The 25,593-nt window shown below is 40.3% G+C and overlaps 1 protein-coding gene across 50 annotated transcripts in view; it reads right to left on the reverse strand.

The window, feature by feature from the left end:
- The window catches only part of LOC105495208 (erythrocyte membrane protein band 4.1), a 234,181-nt gene that overhangs the window by 101,141 nt on the left and 107,447 nt on the right, over positions 1 to 25,593 (reverse strand). For 47 of the 50 annotated variants that reach the window (XM_071097457.1, XM_071097384.1, XM_071097393.1 and 44 more), the window contains exons 4-7: positions 25,270 to 25,374; positions 10,002 to 10,044; positions 4,433 to 4,508; positions 1,440 to 1,658 (exon numbers count right to left, since the gene is read on the reverse strand). In XM_071097457.1, coding sequence (XP_070953558.1) covers positions 1,440 to 1,658; positions 4,433 to 4,508; positions 10,002 to 10,044; positions 25,270 to 25,374 — 443 coding nt within the window. The remainder of the gene's footprint in view (positions 1 to 1,439; positions 1,659 to 4,432; positions 4,509 to 10,001; positions 10,045 to 25,269; positions 25,375 to 25,593) is intronic. The other 3 variants (XM_071097455.1, XM_071097380.1, XM_071097447.1) reach the window with 1 other exon arrangement.

The following is a 25,593-nucleotide window of genomic DNA, read 5'->3' on the forward strand; positions in this document are numbered from 1 at the left end:
CTGCTATGTGGGTTGTAGACTTTAAAGTCCTTAGTATGGTCCTCATGACTGAGGAACCTGAACCTACAGGGGCAATAACACACCTAGAATTGGGACACCTTAAGTTACAACTCTCTCATTTGAAGCATCCCAATCCATGCAATCCTATTTAGGACAACAAAATGGCTCAAAGGCTGGAAAGAATATTTTTTACTACCATGGCAAGCCTACCAACACCACTCTTTGGATTTCTCTTTGAGCAGTGTGATCCTTTGAAGCTTTGTAACCTAACTCATGCTAACATAACTCAGGGTACTAACTCAAGGCCAAGGTCAGACTTTCACATTAATATGCTAAGGCAGTTTATAGAACTAAGCTATAGCAAGTCACTCAAGTAACAATGAATGTATGGTAGGAAGAAACACAAATTATTCTGGCACTTTAATATTAGCTAATATTTACTGAATTTGTTACCATGTGAAAGACATTGTGCCATTGTATTCAGTATTTTACACACATTACCTTTCAATGGTGTGATCTCAGCTCACTGCAGCCTTGACCTCCCAGGCTATCCTTCCACCTCAGCTACTTGCCACAGGTGTGCACCATCATGCCTGGCTAATTTTTAAATTATTTGTAGAGATGAGGTCTTGCTATGTTGCCCAGCTGGTCTCAAACACTTGGGTTCAAGTGATCCTCCTGCTTCGGCCTCCTAAAGTGCTAGGATTTCAGGTGTGAGCCATCACGCCCAGCCCACAATACCTTTTCTAAACCTAGCAATCCCCCTCTTTTCTCTGAGGTGATAATCTCCATCAGAAATATAAGAAACCTGAGGCTCAGAGAAGTTATAATTGAAAGACCTAAGCTCACACGGTTGGAACCAAGGTCAAGATTTCAACCCAGCTCAGACTGACTGTAAACTCTTGCTCTTGATCACTTGATAACGCCCAACATTGCCAATCATTTTCATGTATAAAAGCAGTATAGTCGGTGAATAAAGACTTTTAAAAATACTTCCAAGAGTTTCATGGGCCCTCTGAAATCTATCCGTGTATAAAGATCTCAAATTAAAAACCCCTGCTCTAAGGATCTCAAGGTACCTAATGCAGCATAATGAGCTTTAAATCTGATAAAAAATAAAAGATAAGGAAACAAAAATAATAATAGCTGCCATTTGCTGAGCACTGAGCCAGCCACTGTGCTAAGCGCTTTACATATATTACTTCATTTAGTTTTCATCCTACAACGCAATGACCATTAATCTGATGAGAAATCTGAAAGTTTAGATTAAGAGAGGTTAAGTAACCTGCCCAAAGTCAAACAGTGGAGGAAACTGAGTTCACACGGACTCTTTCTGTGGCACGATGCTCCCTCTTAGGCAAACACTGAACCAATACCATGTTAAGTGTTTAAACTCATTGCCAAAACAAACACCGAACAAACCCTGTAGACATACTCACCTGTATGACTTATGCAGTTCCATGACCTTCTCTTCAAGTTCCTTGGTCTGATTTGGAGCCAGTTTAAAATCACTGACATAATCCACGCCATGGAGTTCTGGGTCATAGTCTCCCAGTTCAGACTGGATGGTGTAAGAACCTAATAATGCTAAGGTTGCAAAGGAACAGGGCAGCCGTCCTGCAACTATGTCCTGCCGAAGCTGAAGACATAAATAATATCTACAGCAAAAGAGAAAAAATGTTATGTCAGCAACAGCAACAACAAAATATAGAGAAAGAAAAAGGAGAAAAGAGGAGAAAGAGAAAGGGAGAGAGAGAAAAAATGAGACAGAAGAAAAGAAAGTGATTAAGTAAATATGAGATAATATTAGTAACTGTTCGATCTAGGTAGTGGGTATATGGTAGTTCATTGCACTATTATTTTTCTCTTTCTGTGTGTTTGAAATTTTTCCATATTAAAACTTAAAAAAATACTGTAACTATATTGGACACATGTTTAGAAAGAGGAAAAGCTGGGGAAGTCTAAAGGAAGTAATGAAACTAATATTTTTTTTAAGTATACTAAGTACCACAGATACATAAATTATCTCACCTAATCTTCACACACACACACACACACAGACACAACTTGTGAGGTGGGTATCATTGCCAGATTGTAGATGAGGAAGCGGCTCAGAAGCTTAGCGTGCTCAGTGTCAGGTAGTAATAAAGACTGGCTCCAAAACCAGGCCCTTTCTTTTCTGTCACATTGCTATGCCAAGTGTGCAGACATAGTCCTTCATATATAACGATGACATTACTGACATATTTTCACTAGGATATAAACATTCTGGTGTATCTTCTCTCCAAGATAAGTTAAGTCGCATGCAGCCTTCTACATACTATTAGCCACCTTGTAAGACTAATTCCATCTGTGTGCTACACTGTTGGGAACTGCACAGTTTGCAGTTAAAACAGTTCAGTCCAACAAACCAACTGAGTGCCTTACCACGTTCAGACACTTTTCTCTCTGTCAGTGTAACGTTCGCCACCTATGGCCCTGACTTCCTTACCACATGTTCTAATTGACTGAGTTGACCAATTCAGACTGTTTTACCAAACAGGAAAGTATTATTAAATTGACAATTCCTAAATTAATTAGAATCATATCTTTGCTTCTATTATAAGATAGTAAATAACATTTTGCTCTAATTAGTCACAACATACATGTTTTTTTAAATGTCAGAACAATGCCAAACAAGGCACAAAAATTTTAAACTCCTCTAAAATGTAAATAATTAGGAAAGATTTTTAGAAATGTGTTTTGTTTTATACATAAGCCTAGATGAAGAAAGACGATTAAGTAGCAACTCCAAAAGACAAATATTATTGTGAAAAAGAAATAACCAAAGGGATTTTTTAAGGCAGAGATCTGGCATCTCAACTTCAAGAATGTACTGAGGATGACTAGACGACAAATAATAAGAAAAAAATGGTATTGACTTTGTATAGAACTTAATCAGATTTTTAAAGAGGTTAGTCTATTCTCTTATTTGAGAGTATGGAAACTATCTAGGCCTAAAGACTAAATCTGCCTGGAATCAGACAGTTGGCAGCAAAATCAGAAATAGAGAGCAGTTACTCAACAACCAACAGTTTAATTTAACAGACATTTGCCAAGCATCTACTATGGATAAGACCCTACGCAAGACGTCATGAATATAAATATGCACAGTAGTACTTTATAATATACTGATTTTCTATTTTCTTTTTTAGTTAATATTTTTATAGAATCCAATAAAAGCCATTTTCTTAAGACATCAGTAGGCTGTTTTTTTTTTTTTTTTTTTTTTTTTTGAGACGGAGTCTGGCTCTGTCGCCCAGGCTGGAGTGCAGTGGCCGGATCTCAGCTCACTGCAAGCTCCGCCTCCCGGGTTTACGCCATTCTCCTGCCTCAGCCTCCCAAGTAGCTGGGACTACAGGCGCCCGCCACCTCGCCCGGCTAGTTTTTTGTCTTTTTAGTAGAGACGGGGTTTCACCGTGTTAGCCAGGATGGTCTCGATCTCCTGACCTCGTGATCCACTCGTCTCGGCCTCCCAAAGTGCTGGGATTACAGGCTTGAGCCACCACGCCCGGCCAGTAGGCTGTTTTTAAAGAGTACAAGATTTCATAAATTAGGTGGGCTCCAAGGAAGATTCAGTTCAGGGCATCAAGTACTTCATCAAACATTTTAAAAGGGAGATAGGAAGAAATAATAACACTCAGACTTTCAGTTTTTTTGATACCTATAAGAAGGGTGTGGTGGCTCAAGCCTGTAATACCAGCACTTTGGGAGGCCGAGGTGGGCGGATTACCTGAGGTTAGGAGTTTGAGACCAGCCTGGCCAACATGGTGAGAACCCGCCTCTACTAAAAATACAAAAAAAAAAAAAAAAAAAAAAATTAGCAGGGCATGGTGGTGCATGTCTGTAATCCCAGCTACTCGGGAGGCTGAGGTAAAAGAATCGCTCGAACCCAGGAGGCTGAGGTTGCAGTGAGCCAGAATCACGCCATTGCACTCCAGACTGGGAGAGAAGAGTGAGACTCCATCTCAAAAAACAAAAAACAACAACAAAAAGAAGGAACATGGTGGGAAAGGAGTATGAAAAGAGACCCCAAAAAATAAACAAAAAAAAAAAGTAGAGCCATTTTACCATGACATTTGTGTCTTGCCCTTTGGAGCGTGCTGGTAGGAGCCCTGCCCACAGCTCGGCATATCCATGATAAGCAAGGCCAGTTCCCCTGCCAATTTGCTGATATTTGTGATACAGGTCACAGATGCTTAAGGCTTTTAGGTTCACTTATTTGCATGCCTGCCTTGAAGTGACCAGAAACTTTCAATCTTACGCTGCTTAATATCATTATTTTTCTTCCGTTCTGAATAGGGAATTAGCAGAGCTTATGTTGGTAAGAATTACTATCTGATCATATACATTACTATATGAAAAATTACATGTTTAACTATTACTTATTTACCTTGTTATGTCTTCTGTTAACTGTGCTGGGTCAGGTGGATAAAACTTTACGTTAAATGTAAAATTCCAAGGGACACCTATGAAAATAAACACAAAATAATTTTATGTTTATACCTAAGTTTCTAATTATTGGAAGTACTTCAAATTATTCAAACATTTCTCTTTTTCTTTTTCTTTTTTTTGAGACGGAGTTTCGCTCTTGTTGCCCAGGCTGGAGTGCAGTGCTGTAATCTTGGCTTACCACAACCTCCATCTCTCGGGTTCAAGAGATTCTTCTGTCTCAGCCTCCTGAGGAGCTGGGATTATAGGCATGCGCCACCATGCCCAGCTAATTTTGTATTTTTAATAGAGACGGGGTTTCTCCATGTTGGTCAGGCCGGTCTCAAATTCCTGACCTCAGGCGATCTGCCTGCCTCGGCCTCCCAAAATGCTGGGATTACAGGCATGAGCCACTGCACCTGGCCCCACGAACTCTATACCATTCTTTCAACACTTTTGAAAGTCTGAAATTACGTCACAAAATTAGTAACTGAAAAAAACTGCCGGCTGGGCACGGTGGCTCATGCCTGTAATCCCAGCATTTTGAGAGGCCGAGGCGGGTGGATCATGAGGTCAAGAGATCAAGACCATCCTGGCCAACATGGTGAAACCCTGTCTCTACTAAAAAATACAAAAATTAGCTGGGCATGGTGGCGCATGACTGTATTCCCAGCTACTCAAGAGGCTGAGGCAGGAGAATCACTTGAACCTGGGAGGTGGAGTTTGCGGTGAGCCAAGATCATGCCACTGCACTCCAGCCTGGCATCAGAGCAAGGCTCTGTCTCAAAAAAAAAAAAAAATTGCTGCCTTCTAAGGACACAGGAAACCAAGAACTCCTACATAATATTGGTGGGGATGTATAAACTGTCACAAACAATTTAAAAGAGAACAATTTGGCAATATCTTAAAGATGAAAATAAACATAACCTATAATCTAGCAATTGTTTCTTCCAAGCACATTTCCTAAATCAGTATTTTTTACACTGTGGATCATGATCTGTTGTGAAATCAGTTTAGTGTGGAAAAAGGTCAGCATTCAAAACATGAAATGGAATGCAAAAGAAGAAATAAGGATGTCACTCATATCGTTCACAGTAAAAATTAAGAATTATTGGCTAGGTGCAATGGCTCACACTTGTAATCCCAGCATTTTGGGAGGCTGAGGCAGGTGGATCGCTTGAGCTCATGAGTTGGAAACCAGCCTGGGCAACAAGGTGAAACCCAGTATCTACAAAAAAAAAAAAAAAAAAGCTAGGCCTGGTGGCACGTGCCTGTATTCCCAACTACTCAAGAGGCTGAGGTGGGAGGATGGTTTGAGCCTGGGAGGTAGAGGTTGCAGTGAGCCATGATCAAGCCACGGCACTCCAGCCGGGGCAACAGAGCCAGGCTTTGTCTCAAAAAAAAAAAAAAAAAAAAAAAATTGCTTGTTAAATTTTCTTTTTCTTTTCTTTTTTTCTTTTTTTGAAATGGAGTCTTGCTCTTGTTGCCCAGGCTGGAGTGCAATGGTGTGATCTCGGCTCACTGCAACCTCCACCTCTCAGGTTCAAGCAGTTCTCCTCCCTCAGCCGCCTCAGTAGCTGGGATTACAGGCGCATGCCACCACACCTGGCTAATTTTGTATTTTTGGTAGAGACGGGGTTTCACCATATTGGTCAGGCTGGTCTCAAACTCCTGACCTCAGGTGATCCGCCCGCCTTGGCTTCCCAAAGTGCTGGGATTACAGGTGTGAGCCACTGCACCCGGCAAATTTTCTTTTTCAACAGGGAGGAATTACAAAAATTACTCTGAGTAAGGAAAGGAAAATGCACATGATTACCTGTTACATAATTTAGTTTATACAATGTTCAAAAAGATAAAACAAAACATATTTTTAGGTATACATTCATAGATAATAAAAAGCATTTCGAAAAATTCAAAGGAATCATTAACACAAAATTCTGGACAGTGGTGACCTCTGCAGGGAAAGAAGAGAAGGAAGGAAAAGACATGGGTTACATTTTAAGACATAATTTGTAGAAATTACGTATCAGTAACTTACAATATATATGGAAGGTATACGGATTTCTTGCTTTTGCTCTGTACTATTCCAGACAGGAAGAGTGATCTTTCTTTTTTTTTTTTTTTGAGATGGAGTCTTGCACTGTCTCTCGGGCTGGAGTGCAATGGCATCATCTTGGCTCACTGCAACCTCCGCCTCCCGGGTTCAAGTGATTCTCCTGCCTCAGCCTCCTGAGTAGCTAGGATTATAGGCATGTGCCACCACGCCCGGTTAATTTTTTGTATTTTTAGTAGAGACGGGGTTTCACTATGTTTGCCAGGCTGGTCTCAAACTCCTGACCTCGTGATCCACCCTCCTTGGCCTCCCAAAGTGCTGGGATTACAGGCATGAGCGACCACGCCCATCCAGGAAGGGTGATCTTTCTTATCCAGAACCAAGAGAATAATCAAAGCTAAAAATTAAGCTAGGAGGAAGAACAGATTGACAAACCTCAGAAAAAGGTCCAAACGGGTAAGGCTGGGTCTGAGGGAGATTAAAAAAAAAAAAACAAAGCGATACTATAGGTATGTAAGTATGGATATATGAAAAAATATATATATATAATGGATTGAAAGGTATCACCTCAAATTCATAACAATAGATTTCTATGGATAGGGAGAGAAGGAGATGGGACTGAGAGGAAAACAGACAAATCTTACCTGTACTTTCTATTTTTAATAAAAAATGTTAATTCTGCAATAGATAAATGTCATTCTTCTATTCTCTGTATTTTTTGAAATACGGAAAAAATTTTATTGTTGAGAATCTATAATAATTTTTTTTTTCTTTTTTTTTGAGACAGATTCACTTGGTCGCCCAGGCTGGAGTGCAGTGGCGCGATCTTGGCTCACTGCAAGCTCCGCGTCCCAGGTTCATGCCATTCTCCTGCCTCAGCCTCCCGAGCAGCTGGGATTAGAGGCGCCTGCCACCACACTCAGCTAATTTTTGCATTTTAAGTAGAGATGGGGTTTCACCATGTTGGCCAAGCTGCTCTTGAACTCCTGACCTCAGGTGATCTGCCTGCCTTGGCCCCCAAAGTGCTGGGATTATAGGCGTGAGCTACTGCAACCGGCCATATACTTGTGTTTTTAAAATGCAAAATTTATATGTGCCTAGAAAAAAATATTGCAGATTATATCAGTTTAACAGTGATTGTATCCAGAGGACAGGATTTAGAGGACTCTTACATTCTTCATGATAATTTCCTATAATGTTTAAATTTCTTACAATGGGTATATATTACCTGCGTGATTGGCCGGGCGTGGTGGCTCAAGCCTGTAATCCCAGCACTTTGGGAGGCCGAGACGGGCGGATCACGAGGTCAGGAGATCGAGACCATCCTGGCTAACACGGTGAAACCCCGTCTCTACTAAAAATACGAAAAACTAGCCGGGCGAGGTGGCGGGCGCCTGTAGTCCCAGCTACTTGGGAGGCTGAGGCAGGAGAATGGCGGGAACCCGGGAGGCGGAGCTTGCAGTGAGCTGAGATCCGGCCACTGCACTCCAGCCTGGGCGACAGAGCGAGACTCTGTCCCAAAAAAAAAAAAAAAAATATTACCTGCGTGATTAAAAAAAAAAAACACTTAAGGGCTGGGCATGGTGGCTCACGCCTGTAATCCCAACACTTTGGGAGGCCAAGGGGGGTGGATCACCTGAGGTCAGGGGTTCCAAACCATCCTGGCCAACATGGCGAAACCCTGTCTCTACTAAAAATAATACAAAATTAGCCGGGCATGGTGGCACATGCCTGTAATCCCAGCTACTTGGGAGGCTGAGGCAGGAGAATCGTTTGAACCTGGGAGGTGGAGGTTGCAGTCAGCCAAAATTACACCACTGTACTCCAGCCTGGGCAACAAGAGCAAAACTCCGTCTCAAAACAAACAAAAAACAGAAACAAAACAAACAAAAAAAAACTTAAACCCCCACCTTTGCAATAAATGTCATTCTTCCCTTTGTCTTAAAAAAATGTTTACAATTTGATTCTCTATTAAAGTTTTTGTAAGGGACATGGTGTTTTTTTGTTATTGTTTTTTGGGTTTTTTTCCCCCATGTTGAAGAAAGTGTTTTTATTATTCCGTAATTTTTTTTTTTTTTGAGATGGAGTCTCCAGGCTGGAGTGCAGTGGCACGATCTCGGCTCACTGCAGCCTCCGACTCCCTGGTTCAAGCAACTCTCCTGCCTCAGCCTCCCATGTGCCACCATATCCAGCTAATTTTTGTATTTTTAGTAGAGACAGGGTTTCACCATGTTGGCCAGGATGGTGTAATTTTTTTTAACTGAAAAATATTAAGGTTCCTTTTCTTAGCAAGATTTTTTTTTTTAAATACCCAGGAAGATAATCCACTAGATAATCTTTTTTACTCATCATAAACTCTTAACTTTTTCTCCTAAAGAAGATTCTCCTAAAGAAGAATCTTCATATGTATAATCATATGTTCCTAATATTTCATATTAAAAGTATTTTCATTGAAAGGAGCAAGGAGTTACATTTTTCTTGTGGTGTCTCAAATATTCTGAACATTTGTTTGCTCTGACTTGCATTTTAAAACAAGCTTTTTATAGGTGGAAAGCAAATATAGAGTTATCAGTCCAAAAGAGTATTTTGTTTCTTCACTTAAGAAAACTAAACAATTACAAACAAGGTCTAAAGAAAAACATTTCACCATAACAAAAGTGTTTTCTTCTAAGAAACAAATGAAAAGCAAAGTTTGTTTTCAGGTGAGTGTTAAAACTTACTAATCATGATAAATAACAACTATTGCACTTCCTGGAAGTTTCTTCAAAACTAAACTAAAAGGACAGGCAGTTTTAATTAGCCATTGGGCCTGGGACTGCAAAATACTAATCTATACTTTTTTCAATCCAGAAATATTTATCCCAGGACACCAGGCGGATCAGGGTGTAAAGCGGGACTATACATTAGAGTTAGAGGTAGGAGCAAAGCCAATATGTCAGAAGGGTCAGTGGCAAGCAATTCTTGTCCTTCCATTCTTTTTTTCTTCCACAGTCCTTTATACTACAGTTTAGAAGAGGACTGTTAAAAGGGATGAAAACAACCATAAAGAGGAAAACATAAAATTTATAATGCAATAGTTCAGAACAATTTAAAAGGAATAGGACACGGCAGCAAACTCCTAGAAGGCAACTGTAGTTTCAGTCACTACCATTTTGAGAACTGACTCCCATATCCTTTTTCTTTTCTCATCTTTGTTCTTTTCCACCTTCTGTTACTCTCAACTCTTCCTATCTTCCCCAACTTTGCCCAGTTGTAAAAAAAAATCAACAAAATCTGACCTACATCTCAACAGTATCCACCTCTGCTATATTTTTCTATTATGGAATCTCCTCCTTCCAGGAGAAGGCTTTATCTCGATTTCAAAGCAATCTGCAGTAGTCAGGATTCTAAAGTGACTGACTCACAGCCAGAAATGGTTGGAAATCCTCTGACCTACTAAAAGAAAGAAAGAACTATAAAAAGAGCTATATCCACTTACCACGAACCTGCTTTTTTATTTCTTTGGCGGAATCCAGCCACGTCTGTAAAAAGGAGAAAAGGCATTCACACAGAGCTCCAAAACACATAAACAACAGGGTACTGGAAGCTGGATCACTGACTGTCTTCAGATAGTGCCTCCAGATCAACCTGCATTTCCTTTGATAGTCTTTGCATTAATTTCACAAAGCATAGTGATTTTGATCAGACAAAAAGGGACCCCGACATTTGGGCTGAATATTAGCTCCACTACTTCCTGGCTGAGTGACTTTAGGAAATCTGTACCTCAGTTTCCTCATCTATAAAATGAGATATTGGTAGTACTGCCTACTTCATAGTGTTACTGTGAAGATACAATGAGTTAATACATATAAATACATTAGTAAACAGCAAAAGCTAAGTAAGCTTTGGTTATTTATATTATTCTATAAAGACTAGTAGATAGCTACAACCAGAATTAATTGACAGCATCCACATTTTATTTTCTTCTCCAACCCTGACCTTTGGTCACCTTCAAGTTTTTTCTTTTCTTTTTTTAAGAAGGAGTCTTGCTCTGTCGCCCTAGCTAGAGTGCACTGGCACAATCTCAGCTCACTGCAACCTCCGCCTCGCAGATTCAAGCAATTCTCCTGACTCAGCCTCCCACGTAGCTGGGATTACAGGCCCTCGCCACCACACCTGGCTAATTTTTGTATTTTTAGTAGAGATGGGGTTTTGCCAAACATGTTGGCCAGGCTGGTCTCAAACTCTTTTTTTTTTCTTTTTTTTTGAGTCAGAGTCTCACTCTTGTCACCCAGGCTGGAGTGCAATGGTACAATCTCCATCTCAGCCCACTGCAACCTCCACCTCCCTGGTTCAAGTGATTCTCCTGCCTCCACCTCCCGAGTAACTGGGATTACAGGTGCGTGCCACCATGCCCAGATAATTTTTGTATTTTAAGTAGAGATGGGGTTTCACCATGTTGGTCAGGCTGGTCTCCAACTCCTGACCTCAGGTGATCCGGCCGGCTCGGCCTCCCGAAGTGCTGGGATTATAGGCATGAGCCACTGTGCCTGGCCAGTTTTCTGTATCAGCACAGTATTCAGTACATGGCTTGTGCCCAGTTTACTGAATGAATAAATATTTTGTTTTCCCGAACTACTCTTGCCCACGCCAATGTTGTCCTTCACTGTTCTCCCACTCTACTTAGAATCAGCACACCACTAGGCTAGGGCTCCTCAACCCATGGTGGACCATGCAAAATAAGGGCACTGGAAAAGAACCTCACCATTAACATTGTTCATAGATCCCTCTGAGAAATGTTTAAAGACAGAAATTTCTAAATTTCTAGAAATGTTTAAAACATTTTAGTGGAATATAAGATACATATCAAAAAGTACATAAAATGTAAGTATAAAGATCAATAAAATATCAATGTGAACATACAAGAATTATAACATTACTAGCACCTCAGGAGCCCCTTTCTTGCCTCTTCCTAATCCCTCCCCTTCCCTTGTCCAAAGATTTAAAATTGAATTTTAGTGGCATTTTATTTATTTATTTAGATAGGATCTCGCTCTGTGGTCCAGGCTGGAGTTTAGTGATGCAATCTTGGTTCTCTGCAACCTCCACCTCCCGGGTTCAAGCAATTCTCCTGCCTCAGCCTCCCAAGTAGCTGGGATTACAGGCGACCACCACCATGGCTGGCTTATTTTTTTGTATGTTTAGTAGAGATGGGGTTTCACCATGTTGGCCAGGCTGGTCTCAAACTCCTGATCTCAAGTGATCTGCCCACCTCGGCCTCCCAAAGTGCTGAGATTACAGGTGTCAGCCCCCGCACCCAGAGATAGTGGTATTTAGAAAAAAGGAGTAAAGGTGTCCCCCTCCTCACCCTCTACCAACAAGGGCAGAGCATATGGTGACCATACCATTTGCCCTATTGAAGGAATGGGCTTGAACACCACATATTTAAATTGATTATATACTACTTTGACTATTATATAATCATTACAACAGACGATAAACGTAAGAGGACTAGTTTTCTTTTACACTCCCACCACAATTAAACCAGAAAATTAATATACATAAATAAATGCTACATAGTATTAAATTGTTCTAAAGTATAAAAATAAGCACATACTTGTTTAAGCCCTGTCAGAAAGGGGTGACCTGGGTGTTTTCTCCTTAGTCTTTCATTTAGACTAAAGAAAGTTTTAAAAAAAGTTGCTGTATTTTCAAAGGCAAAGGAAGACTTTAAAAGCATCAACTGAGTTTCATGAAACCTCTGAGAACCTTGGTTTACACCACGCAATCCAGAACTACTACCACTTTTTACCACTTTGGAGTAGATATTTCTACCATAGAGGACTCCATGTTTTCCATTATTTTAAGAGAATCTCCCTAGGTAAGCTGAAGCTGCCAAGTTCCTTCCAGGGATTCTATGAGCCATTCTGAGTCTGTGCTAGAATTTCTACTAACTCGACATAGGGAAGGCAAATCCAGTTTTGTGTCAGTCATATAAAGACTGCAGGGTATAAGCTACTATGTAGAATAAATTGTTATTGCTTCAATTATCTACACCTCCAAATCAAAATAAAAAACAAAATCTTCTGGAGATAATAAAAATCATGTGTACAAGAACAGGTACTTTTATGCTCAATTTACATTGTTGAATTCCTAGCATTTTAGTTAGCCAACAAATATTTGAGGAATGCTTCCATGTGCTAGGCACTGTGGTTACAAAAAAAAAAAAGAAACAAAGAAAGATTAAAAACTAGCACTGGTCCTCAGGGAGCTGTCATTCTAATCAGGAGGCAAAAAGAGAACAATCAGTTTGTTCGAGGTGTGATAATTACAATGATAAAAATATGTGCTAGTGCTATGCTAGAGTACAGGGTATTCTGAGAGCACAGAGGACATGCACCAAAATGGTTTAAGAGTCAGTTAGGAAATGTTTCTTAATAGAATGTCTGGGGGATCTAAATGGAGTCTTGAAGGACAAATGAGTTAGCCAGGCAAAGAAGAAAAGGAAGTAATTAGAAAGGCACAAAAGTATAAAAGTGACTGCAATACACCTGAGTTGTTGCATGTGGTTCAACATAGCTGGAGCATAGAGGCAAAGAGGAGAGAGGTAAAACTGAAAAGAACAGTAAGGACCAGACATGGAGGGAGATTATTCCATGCTAAGAACTTAGACTTTATCAAGTTCTTAGCAAGCAGGAGTCATAGAAGGATTTAAAATAAAGGAGTGACATCAATTAGAAAAAGCATGATTGTAGCCAGGGGGACCAAAAAAGACGCTGTTGTTCAGAGTGATAACTGTGGTCCAGCAGAGGATAATGGTTAAGGGTACAGGCTTTGAAGTCACACAGTCTTGAATTCCAATCCTGCCTCACCCTCTCTACCATTTAGCAGCTGTGTAACCTTATATAAGACAGTGTTTCTGAGCCTCAATTTTCTCATATGTAAAATTGGGATAAAACTATCATCCGCCAGGCGCGGTGGCTCAAGCCTGTAATCCCAGCACTTTGGGAGGCCGAGACAGGCAGATCATGAGGTCAGGAGATCGAGACCATCCTGGCTAACCCAGTGAAACCCCGTCTCTACTAAAAAATACAAAAAATTAGCTGGGCGTGGTGGCGGGCGCCTGTAGTCCCAGCTACGCGGGAGGCTGAGGCAGGAGAATGGCGTGAACCCGGGAGGCGGAGCTTGCAGTGAGCTGAGATCCGGCCACTGCACTCCAGCCTGGGTGACGCAACGAGACTCCGTCTCAAAAAAAAAAAAAAAAAAAAAAAAAAAAAAAAATCATCCTCACAGAGTTATTGTGGGTTAAATTATTTGATGTATACTAAAAGCGCATAGCCAGTATTCAATAAATGGTACTGATATTGATAATCAAAAGGGTCTCATGGGATAAAGTCTATGGGACAGAGGAAAAAAAATTAGGAGTTAAAGCCATTAGGATTTGTGACTAAGTAAATGGGATGTAGGGGAAGGGTGGGCTCATGATGAGGGTTGGTAAGGTATAGTCGTAAAGAATAATTCTCAAGTTGCTGGCTTGGGCAACTGGGTAGATGTAGCACTATTCACTAAAACAGGAAATAAAGGAAAATGAACAAATGTTATAAAGGAGAAAAAATAGCAACAACAAGAAACAACCTACATGTACATCAAACAGCTGAATGAATAAATTGTAGAATAATTTAAATAGGTATATGTTTAAAGTATCTTTGGAAATCCAAGTGGAATATTTCAACAGAAAGCTGTATAAGCAGGTCTGGCACTCAGAAAAGAAATTTGGGCCAGATATACATTTGGACACCTTCCTCATGTAGGTGGTAGATGAACCCATTAAAGAAGATTTAAAAATCACCCAAGGAGTATGTATTAGAGTGAAAATAAAGGGGAACACTTGGGGAACCCTTGCATTTAAGTGATAGAGAGAGAACAAAGAGCTGAGAAGTAAATTGAGGAGAAGAGACTACAGTGGTAGGAGAAAGACAGGAAAGGCTGGTATCACAGTATCTAAAGGAATAGGAAGTTTCAACGAGGGAGTAATTAAGATTATCAATACCGCAAAACGGACAAGTAACATGAGGATAAAAAATGTCAGATTTATCTTGGTAAGAGCAGTTTCAGCAGAGCAATAAGGGCAGAAATCAAAATACAATGAGTTATATCAAGTGCAGATGAGAACATGGCACAGCTGAAACTTTCGCTCATTACTCGTGAGAGTGTAAACTGGTAAAACCACTACAGAAAACTGTTTGATAGTATCACTAAAGCTGAACATATGCCTTCTCTAAAATCTGTCAGTCTCACACCTAGGAACATGTCCAACAGAAACGGATACGGTGAGATGTATACCAAAAGGCACCTGTAAGAATGTTCCTAGCAGAAGTATTCATAAAAGCCCCAAACTGTAAACAAGCCAAATGTCTATCAGTAGTAGAGTACATAAAGTGTGGTGTAGTCAAACAATGAAATATTATATTACACAGTAATGAGGCCAAGAGGCTGAAGCAGGAGGATCGCTTGAGCCAGGGAGGTGGAGGTTGCAGTGAGTCAAGATTGTACCACTGCACTCCAGCCTGGACAACACAGTGAGACCCTGTCTCAAAAAAAAAAAAATTATACAGTAATGAGAATGAACTATTGCTATTTAAAACAGCACGAATGAATCTCAAAAACATCATAATGAATGAAAAAGAAACCTGACCTAAGAGAAGACACTGTATGATTTTTTTATGCAAAGTATAAAAACAGGCAAAAGTGATTGATGGTGCTAGACATCAGGATGAAGTAACTTTTTTTTTTTTTTTTAAATTTTGTGATAGGGTCTCACTCTGTTACCCAGGCTGGAGTGCAGTGGCACAATCTCGGCTCACTGCAACCTCCACCTCTCCGGCTCAAGCAATCCACCTCTGCCTCCTGAGTAGCTGGGACTACAGGTGCTCACCACCACACTTGGCTAATTTTTCTGTATTTGTAGAGACAGAGTTTCACTATGTCGCCCAGGCAGGAGGAAGAAGTTACTTTTGACGGGGAGTGGGGACGAGTAACAACAGATAAAGGGTTGGAGGTAGTGACTAGAAGGGACACAATAGGGGATTTTAGAGTTCTAGTAATGTTCATTTTTCTTATCCTGGGGGCGTTTACAAAGATGTGTTCACTTTTTAAAAATTCTCTGGCCAGGCGCAATGGCTCACACCTGTAATCCCAGCACTTTGGGAAGTCGAGGCGGGCGGATCACGAGGTCAGGAGATCAAGACCATCATGGCTAACACGGTGAAACCCCGTCTCTACTAAAAACACAAAAAATTAGCCGGGTGTGGTGGTGGGCGCCTGTAGTCCCAGCTACTCGGGAGGCTGAGGCAGGAGAATAGCGTGAACCCGGGAGGCAGAGCTTGCAGTGAGCCAAGATCGAGCCACTGCATTCTAGGCTGGGCGACAGAGCAAGACTCCATCTCAAAAAAAAAAAAAAAATTATTTGGGATATATATGTATGATTTACACCTTTCTTGTGTTATGTTAAACTAATATGCAGTAAGGAAACAGAGAATAATATATGTAAACCAATTTCTCAAAGAGTATGGTTACAGCATGGAAGAAAGGGTTAGAGTTATAGAAAAAAAGCAGGATCTTCAGATGTCCCCTAAAATAGCAATTCTGAATAATCTAGTTCTATCTGAATATTTTCAGTGGCATAGATTCTTTTTGAAGAGTTCATTTTATCAATCATATCTCAAGATTTAAATATATTAACATTTTAAGCAGAATTTAAGCTTGTGCATTAAAAAGAATTACATTCCTTCTCTGGCTTAAAAAACAAGTTTCCAAATAATATAGAGATGAAGAGCGGCAATATCCTGATACAGATATTCATTCATTCAACTGAAGTATTACCTGTCTCTCATGGGTTCTTTTTTTTTTTTTTTTTTTTTTTGAGACGGAGTCTCACTCTGTCGCCCAGGCTGGAGTGCAGTGGCCAGATCTCAGCTCCCTGCAAGCTCCGCCTCCTGGGTTCACGCCATTCTCCTGCCTCAGCCTCCCGAGTAGCTGGGACTACAGGCGCCCGCCACCTCGCCCGGTTAGTTTTTTGTATTTTTTAGTAGAGACGGGGTTTCACCGGATTAGCCAGGATGGTCTCGATCTCCTGACCTTGTGATCCGCCCGTCTCGGCCTCCCAAAGTGCTGGGATTACAGGCTTGAGCCACCGCGCCCGGCCGGGTTCTTCTTTCAAAACACCTTCTCGCAAGTGGTTTCTTCTACTTGAAATACTCTCTCCCTATTTCTTCATCTGCAAGATTCCTGACTGTCTCTTATAATTCATATCTGTTATTACCTTCTCCAGAAAACCGCTTCTGACTCCCTATCTATGTGGGTGTCCATCTTACTGCTATTGCCTAGTCAGTTTGGGAGCTCCATGAGGAAAGAGACTGTCTTTTATAGCTCTGCCTAGCACAAGGCAGATACTATCTGAACAATAAATGTTTATGAATGAATGAACAAAGAATAGATGAATGATGCTACTGAAGTAAACCAGGAGAGATTAATAAAGTTTCAACTAGAGAGATGGCGTTTAAAGAGGTAAAATGAATAGGAGCAGATATAGTTTGGATGTATATCCCCACCCAAATCTCATGTCAAATTGTAATCCCCAGTGTTGGAGGTGGTGCCTGGTGGGAGATGACTGGATCATGGGGGCAGATTTCCCCCTTTGGTGGTGTTCTCGTGATAAGAGTTCTCACAAGATCTGGTTGTTTCAAAGTATGTAGCATCCCACCCCCTCTTCCTCCTGCTCTGGCCACGTAAGACGTGCCAGCTTCCCCTTAGTCTTCTGCCATGATTCTAAGTTTCCTAAGGCCTCTCCAGAAACTGATGCCACCATGCTTCCTGTACAGCCTGCAAAACCATGAGCCAATTAAACCTTTTTTCTTTATAAATTACCTAGTCAGGCATTTCTTTATAGCAGTGCAAGAACAGACTAACACAGGAGCCTTTCATATCTTTTGCAGCATTTACAACCTTAGGTCCTAATGTTTTAAAAAAAGAATTCCATTCCCTGAGTTAGTCATCAGCTACCCTTACATGGAGGTCCTAAAACCCCCACACATACACATAAGAGATTTATACAAATCCTTGTCTTTTGAGGTAAAAGACTTTTCTACAGCTCCAGAAGTCTACCTGTCTTAACTCAAGGAATAACCATTATTTATGCTGCTGTTAGGATGTTGACTTCAAATCACTGCTCCAAGATATGTTATAGAAACTCTAGAGCACAGGTAATTCTAGGTCTCATTCTTTAAATACTAAGCTAACACACAAATAATAATAATAATAATAGACAAAAAACTACATTTAAATTACCTAGAGGTGTTGACCCAAATCTCTGTAGCAAAAGACAAGATCACAAATGCAGCCTCCCTACTCTGAAAGTATATTTATAAAATTCCCCTTCATCTTTCTAATTTGCCAGAAAATAAAGACACAACCGTGACTGCCACTTGCCTTCAAGGCCAGTCATGAATCAATGAGAAACAATCAATCCTTTCAGATGACTATAAACTAAATTACTCATACTCTTGATTTAATAGTCACTCCTGTGGTTGCTCTTTGCCCGTGAAGGTGAGCAAAAGACTTCTGGTTTGACTGACGATCTTTTCAGAGCTGATTATCTGACTCTAAAGGTAAGAAAATTCATCGACACAGAAAATGGATGGAAAAAGACAGTGACTACATACTATTGAATTGAATGTAGTCCTAATTTAAAATTCTCATTATTGACCAGAAGAGCACAAGTTTTCTGCTTACAGATGAAATTTGGAGGGAGGGGGAATTAATGTAAGTGACTTTTCTCCCAAGGAAAAAGTCCTTGATTCATTAGTAAATAATTCTAAGCAGGAATAAAATGTAGGAAGCAACTATTTAACTGACAATTTTGATTCATAGTGGCAACAAATCTCTCACAGAGCTACAGAAGTTTGCTTCTGGGCTGGGCGCAGTGGCTCATGCCTGTAATCCCAGCTCTTTGCAAGGCCGAGGCAGGTGGATCACCTGAGATCAGGAGTTCAAGACCAGTCTGACTAACACGGTGAAACCCCGTCTCTACTAAAAATACCAAAATTAGCTGGGTGTGGTGGTGCGTGCCTGTAATCCCAGCTATGTGGGAGGCTGAGGCATGAGAATCACTGGAATCTAGTAGGTGGAGGTTGCCGTGAGCCAAGATGGCACCACTGCACTCCAGCCTGAAAAAAAAAAGAGGTTTGCTTCTTACTGCATTTCCACTTATCTTGCCAGACCCTAGCAATAGGCCCATTATCATGCAGTGAGTAGGAAAAGTGAACAAGCAAGCCACTCCATATGAGGGAAAACTTTCCTCCCTGCTAAATGTACTCAATTGTCTACAAACAAAGCACAAAGCTGTTAATGACAGAAGTTACATTTACAAAGGACAAATCTTTACATACACAAAAAGAAGACACCAGAGAATGGAAAGAAAACAGTTCTCTCTCATTGTATTATGGCTCACATTTTTTTCTACAACATAAACTAATTCTATAGAGGAAACAAAAAAACTACAGGTGAAATGTAAAATCAAGGAAAGGAGTAAAAAGCTAAATAAGAAAATAACTTAGGAAGGGGCAGCAGGCAAGGAGCTACAGGAGTAAACTGACTATGCAACTAGAGGATGTCACTCTGCCTTTATGTGCTTCAGTTTCCTCATCTGTAAAATGGGAGGGTGAGCCCCCAAAGCCTGTATAGCTCTATTACCTTCTGTATTTTCAGAATGGCAGAAAACTTAGATGACCATGATTTACTATGAACTTTATGGATTCAATCATTTCACAAGTATCTGTGTACTTGTAGAGAGGGTCTTATCTAGAAATTTGGCTTGACAGTACATATACATGGAATGATAGTGTTAAACAAAAATTATGGAAGGCCATTGTTTTGGTCTAAGCTTCTTCACTGGCTCCAACAGATCAGGCCAAACCAAAATGGAGTCACTCACACTAAATACCACATAATCAAACTGAAACCTAAAGGAAGTGGGTAGATGCTAAACAGACCAGTTTTTCCTGAAAACAGGAGATTCCAGTCTACCTGAGTCAGTTTAACAAGGAAGTCCTCTCTGCTTTAGCATTTAGAAGAAAAGTAACGACATAAACTAATCAGCTTTTTCCTATTATATGGTTTCCTTATTCCTACCTTACAAAACCCACTGTTCTGCCATTGCTTATTGGGAGCCCTCATTCTATTTTGTAGAATGGAGGCTGCCTAATACTTGAATCACAAATAAAAGCCAATTAGATCTTTAACTAAATTTGTGGTGATTTTATTTTTTTCTAATAGATAAAATAAAGCCATATACTCTTGCTTAATACAATCAATTTTAAGTAAAAGATACACTGTTCTTTTGTACATCCTAAGAAAATAACAGGTAGAATATTCAACCCGAAGGATGCCCCAGAATGCATCTCTAGATTACAACACACAAATCTTTTCTGTTAAAGCCAAGGCCTTGATTAATTGGTAATTTCATTTTAAAACAATAATAGTATCTTTTTTTTTTTTTTTGGGAGATAGGGTCTTATCCCTATCACCCAGGCAAGTGCAGTGGTGCACTCATGGCTCACTGCAGCCTCGACTTCCCAGGCTCAGGTTATCCTCCCACCTCAACCTACCGAGTAGCTGGGACTAGAGGTATGCACCACCACACTCAGTTAATTTTTTCAGTTTTGGTAGAGACAGGGTTTTACTAGTCTCGAACTCCTGGGCTCAAGTGATCCGCCTGCCTCTACATCCCAAAGTGCTGGGATTACAGGTATGAGCTACCATGCCCAGCCAATAATACTATCATAATAATAATGATAATACCTTATTTTTATTGAATGCTTACTATATGTCAGGCATGATTCTACATGCTTTCATATAGATTATCTCATTATCATTCCCATTTTACCAATGGGAAAACAGGACAAGTAACTTACCTAACTTGCAACTAGTATGTGGCAAAGCTATTCTCTCAAGTGTAACAATGTGTCTCACTTTTTCAATAAACATTTGTTGAAGGCCTACCACATCACCGCCAGGCAATATGCTAAATAACATTCTTTAGGAAATCAGTCTGGTAAAAAATAGACGTGGGCCCAGAATAATAGATGAAAATCAACCCACACCAAGATATATAATTGTGAACTCTCAACTTCATAAGGACAAGAAAAAAGAAAAGATCATACTCACTTGATTGTGTAAAGGAGGAGGGAGAGGAACAAAAGTCATATAAAAGATCAAAAATCAAAATGGCTCTGGCCCTTTCAAGAGCAACACTGGAAACTAGAAGACAATGAAGCAATGCCTTCAAAATTCTGAAGGCAAATAACTTCAAGCCTAAAATCCTATACCCAACAAAATTCACAATCAAATGTGAAGGCAGAATAAAGCCATCTTTTCAGACATGTAATTTCTCAAAAACGATTGCATCCCATGTACCATTTCTGAGGAGTAGCACTCTATCAAAACACAAGGAAAAGCAAGGATAAAGGAAACAGGAATAACATCATAGGAAAGAGGCAAAGCACATCTGCAGGATGATAGTGATGGGAGATACCCGGGACAGCTGTGTACAAAACAGACCGTGATACCCATCCAGACTAGACAACTGTGACTTAAGAGACAACTGTGACTTAAGAGACAGCATTATTTATTTATTTCTGAGACAGGGTCTCACTCTGTTGCCCCAGCTGGAGTGCAAAGGCATGACCTTGGCTCCCTGCAACCTCTGCCTCCTGGGTTCAAGTGATTCTCATGCCTCAGCCTCCCGAGCAGGTAGGATTACAGGATTGTGCCACCATGCCTGGCTAATTTTTGTATTTTCAATAGAAATGGGGTTTCACAATGTTGGCCAGGATGGTCGTGAACTCAGGTGATCCACCCAGTTCAGCCTCCCAAAGTGCTGGGATTACAGGCATGAGCCACCGCACCCAGCCAAGAGACAGCATATTAAGGAAGGCCTGCCATCACTAAGGTGTTTTTGCTACTGTACTGACCCTTTAACTTGACAATCCTAAGGTAAATCTTCCCCAGATTCATTTTTGTACAAGATTTACCCAGGCCATGTGCTAATGAAGTTCTTACTTTCCCTTCCATGCTCTGCTTCTGAGATCAGCTAAGGACTCTTGTTTTAATTAAAAAATAAAAAAAAAATAAAAAAAATAAACTGTTTTGACTTACTTCTGAGCTGGAGGTTGACCATAATAAACTTAGAAGCATAAAATATAGAGTAGCCCATTCCCTTTGACGATGTTCCCGCTGGATGTCCTATAAGAACCTGGTCCATACAGACCTGCCGATGCCCTGACTATGATAAGGCCTTATTTCCCAGGATTCGCTTGCCCATTGACTTCCCAAGTAGGGGCTCTTATAAACTATCAGGGAAGTTGAAGCCAGATTATGATTCAGAGGTATCAACTTTTCTTTTCCAAAAATACTTGCCGGGGACAATAATGCACTTTTCTGACACAGCTAGGTTTGTACTTTGTTATTAAGCTTTTATATTAAGCACTTCTAACAACACTTTACACCTAAATATGTAAGTGAACATAAATAAAGCAATTTGACATTTGCTCTTTAAAAACTAATTACGGTCGGGTGCAGTGACTCACGCCTGTAATCCCAGCACTTTGGGGGGCCAAGGCAGGCAAATCGCCTGAGGTCAGGAGTTCAAGACCAGCCTGGCCAACATGGTGAAACCCCATCTCTACTAAAAATACAAAAAATTAGCCAGGCGTGGTGGTGCATGCCTGTAATCCCAGCTACTTGGGAGGCTGAAGCAGGAGAATCGCTTGAGCCCAGGAGGTGGAGATTTCAGTGAGCACAGATCAAGCCATTGCACTCTAGCCTGGGTGACAAGAGTGAAGCTCCGTCTCAAACAAACAAAAACTAATTACAATAGTGGCAAGGCACAGTGGGCCATGCCTGTAATTTAGCACCTTTGGGAGGCTGAGGCAGGAGGATTGCTTGAGCCCAGGAGTTCAAGACCAGCCTGAGCAACATAGTGAGGCCCTGTCTCTACAAAATATAAAAATTTAAAAATTGGCCAAGCATGGTGGTGCGTGCCTGTGGTCCCAGCTACTCGGAAGACGGAAGTGGGAGGATCGCTTGAGCATGGAAAGCAGAGACTGCAGTGAGCAAGATCACACCACTGCACTCTAGCACAGGCAACAGAGTGAGACCCTGTCTCAAAAAAAAAAAAAAAGTGAAAACCACTATAAAGAAAATAAACTTGGTGACAGGACAGAATATAAATCCCCACAATGGTGAAAATTTTTCAGTGTAACTGAAAATTTTTGTCCCAACGTGGGCCCTAGAAGCTCAACTGTAAGCAGAAATTATTTCTTCTGCTGAATGGCTTTAGATGAGTCAGCTTCTAGAAATGTAAGTATGCTTGGATCACAGAAAAAAATATTTCCAGCCATATTTTGTAGATGTAGGTACTCGGTGACTTTACATGCCAAATTAAAGGATTGCTAATTACTCTCAAATCAATTTTGGTTGTTTTTTCCCCCACAATGTAACTATTCAATTTCTGGGAATCAAAATTATCTCGCTGAGCTTACAGGAAACACTTTGTTCAGAGTATTTCCCTTGATTCATGGGAGAATTTTCTTTTTCTTTTTTTTTTTTTTTTTTTGAGACGGAGTCTCGGTCTGTCGCCCAGGCTGGAGTGCAGTGGCGCGATCTCGGCTCACTGCAAGTTCCACCTCCCGGGCTCATGCCATTCTCCTGCCTCAGCTTCTCGAGCTGGGACTCTGTAGCTGGGACTACAGGCGCCCGCCACCGCTCCCGCCACCACGCCCGGCTAACTTTTTGTATTTTTAGTAGAGACGGGGTTTCACCGGGTTAGCCAGCATGGTCTCAATCTCCTGACCTCGTGATCCGCCCACCTTGCCTCCCAAAGTGCTGGGATTACAGGCGTGAGCCAACGCACCCGGCCAATTCATGGGAGAATTTTCTAGCTCACAGTTGTAGAAAGTTTTTCACTGTAGTTTTGAGGGCATTGTTTTGTTTTTAAATTAACTTCAATGTTCCCCTACTAATGGGAAATAGTGGTTTCAATTAAGGCTAGAATTTTTTTAATTATTCATTTAAAAATTATAGTTGTAATATATTTATGGGGTAGAAAGTGATGTTATGATTTTTTTAATACCATGTGAAATGATTAAATCAAATGAATCAAACTATCCATCATTTCAAATATTTGACCTTGTGATTAGAACATTTGAGATTTACTCCCTTCATGATATTGAAATGTACAGTACTCAAATATTAACTATATTTACCAGTACAAGCTAGTTTGGGCCCTAAGGGAGACAAAGTAAAGGTTAAGTCTTTAAAGAATAATATTAACCTAGTGCTCAAACACAGTTCTGTTTGAGTTAGTAGTCATTCGTAGAAGGAACAAATTTTTGTAAACTACTAGGTATATTCTACAAATAGACTTTGTTTAGGCAAAGGATAATTCCATGTCTTCTAGTTTGCATTATCAAACTCACACAACCTAATCTACAGTTTGCAGATGTTAAAGGCTGCTGCCCTTCAACTTTTCTTAATACACTTAAATTATCTTGGAGAAAGGATGAACTTAAATGGCTTAAATTCAGTGTCTACAAGACTCCAGGATCCCCCACTTTACACCCACCCCCAACCTGGCCATATACGTCTCCAGATTCATCTGTTACTCTATTCCTCATACCCTGTGTTCACCTAGGCTAGATGGATTTCAGTTCCTGAAATGTCACTCTCTCAACTCCAGTTCTTACACAAGTCATTCTCTCTCCACCTCACTTGCCCATTTTATCCTTCAGGTCTCTCTCAGCTAAGGCATCACCTCCCCAGAAGCGACTTCCTGGGCCATACTTTCCCCTGATAACCTGTATTTCCTTTTGTATAGTGCTCATCAAACCAGTAATTAATGTTATCTTCATAATAAACTGGAAGTTCCAGAGGGCAGGGACTATGTCTGCTTTAGACTATGTCTAGCTGCATCCATATCATCTAGTACAGCACCTGCAAATACTTGTTAAACTGGACTAAAGCTTTCATCATTAGATTTATGTTAAATATTTGCAATTTTCATTAATTGGCCCAGGAAATAATTCAAGTATTCTGAGGTGAAATACCTGACTTTAAACCTTTCTTCCCTCCTCCAAGTCCTTAACCTTTCTTCCCTCCTCCAAGTCCATTCTTTTACTTCCTTCAAAAGTTAACAACTGGTTTCCTTTTAGGTTGGAGGAAATGTCAGATTCATCGTTATGACTGTTTCAATAATATTGGGATTTTATTCTGTTTCATAATGTTGCTTTCAAATTATAATTATAATTATATTTAATTATATGTCATTATAATATTAATAACAGATCATCCATTCAACAAATATTTGCTATAAACCTCCTATGCATTAGATACAATACCAATTGCATAATATATTAAGTTATTGACATCTACAGTACTTGCTAATCAGTGCATCATACCTCTTTACTTTCCTTGCCTTTTAAAAACATATAATATATACTTTATTTCAATGATGAAAGAATACACCAGCAATGGTCTTTTCTTTAAAATGTTAATTCTAGAAGAAAAACAGCAGGAAAATCTAAGAAATAAGAGTAGACAAGAATAACTCTAAGAATACTGGCTTAGAGAAGCAGGTATAAATACATTCTTAACAACAAAAGAATTACAACAAATTTTTTGTCAGCTTCTTAAATTGCAAGCAGGCTCCTCACCTTAGAGGTTGCGTTATCCCAAATGGCTAGACCAAAATAGTCTTCTTCCAAAAGATTGAGATGCTCACATACTCGTTTAAGCAAATCTTGTCCCTTAGCATGTTTCTGCAAAGATATACGTGTCTTAGTTGAGTTCAGGTTTCTTCTTCTTTTATTTTTTTCCCAGAAGAGATGGGGATTCACTCTGTTGCCCAGGCTGGAGTGCAGTGGCCTGATCATAGCTCACTGCAGCCTCAACCTCCCGGGCTCAAGTGATCTTCCCGCCTCAGCCTCCAGAGTAGCTAGAACTACAGATATGCACCACCATGCCTGACTAATTTTTAA

This window comes from Macaca nemestrina, chromosome 1 (assembly GCF_043159975.1).
Source record: "Macaca nemestrina isolate mMacNem1 chromosome 1, mMacNem.hap1, whole genome shotgun sequence".
In the NCBI taxonomy this organism is placed as follows: Eukaryota; Metazoa; Chordata; class Mammalia; order Primates; family Cercopithecidae; genus Macaca; species Macaca nemestrina.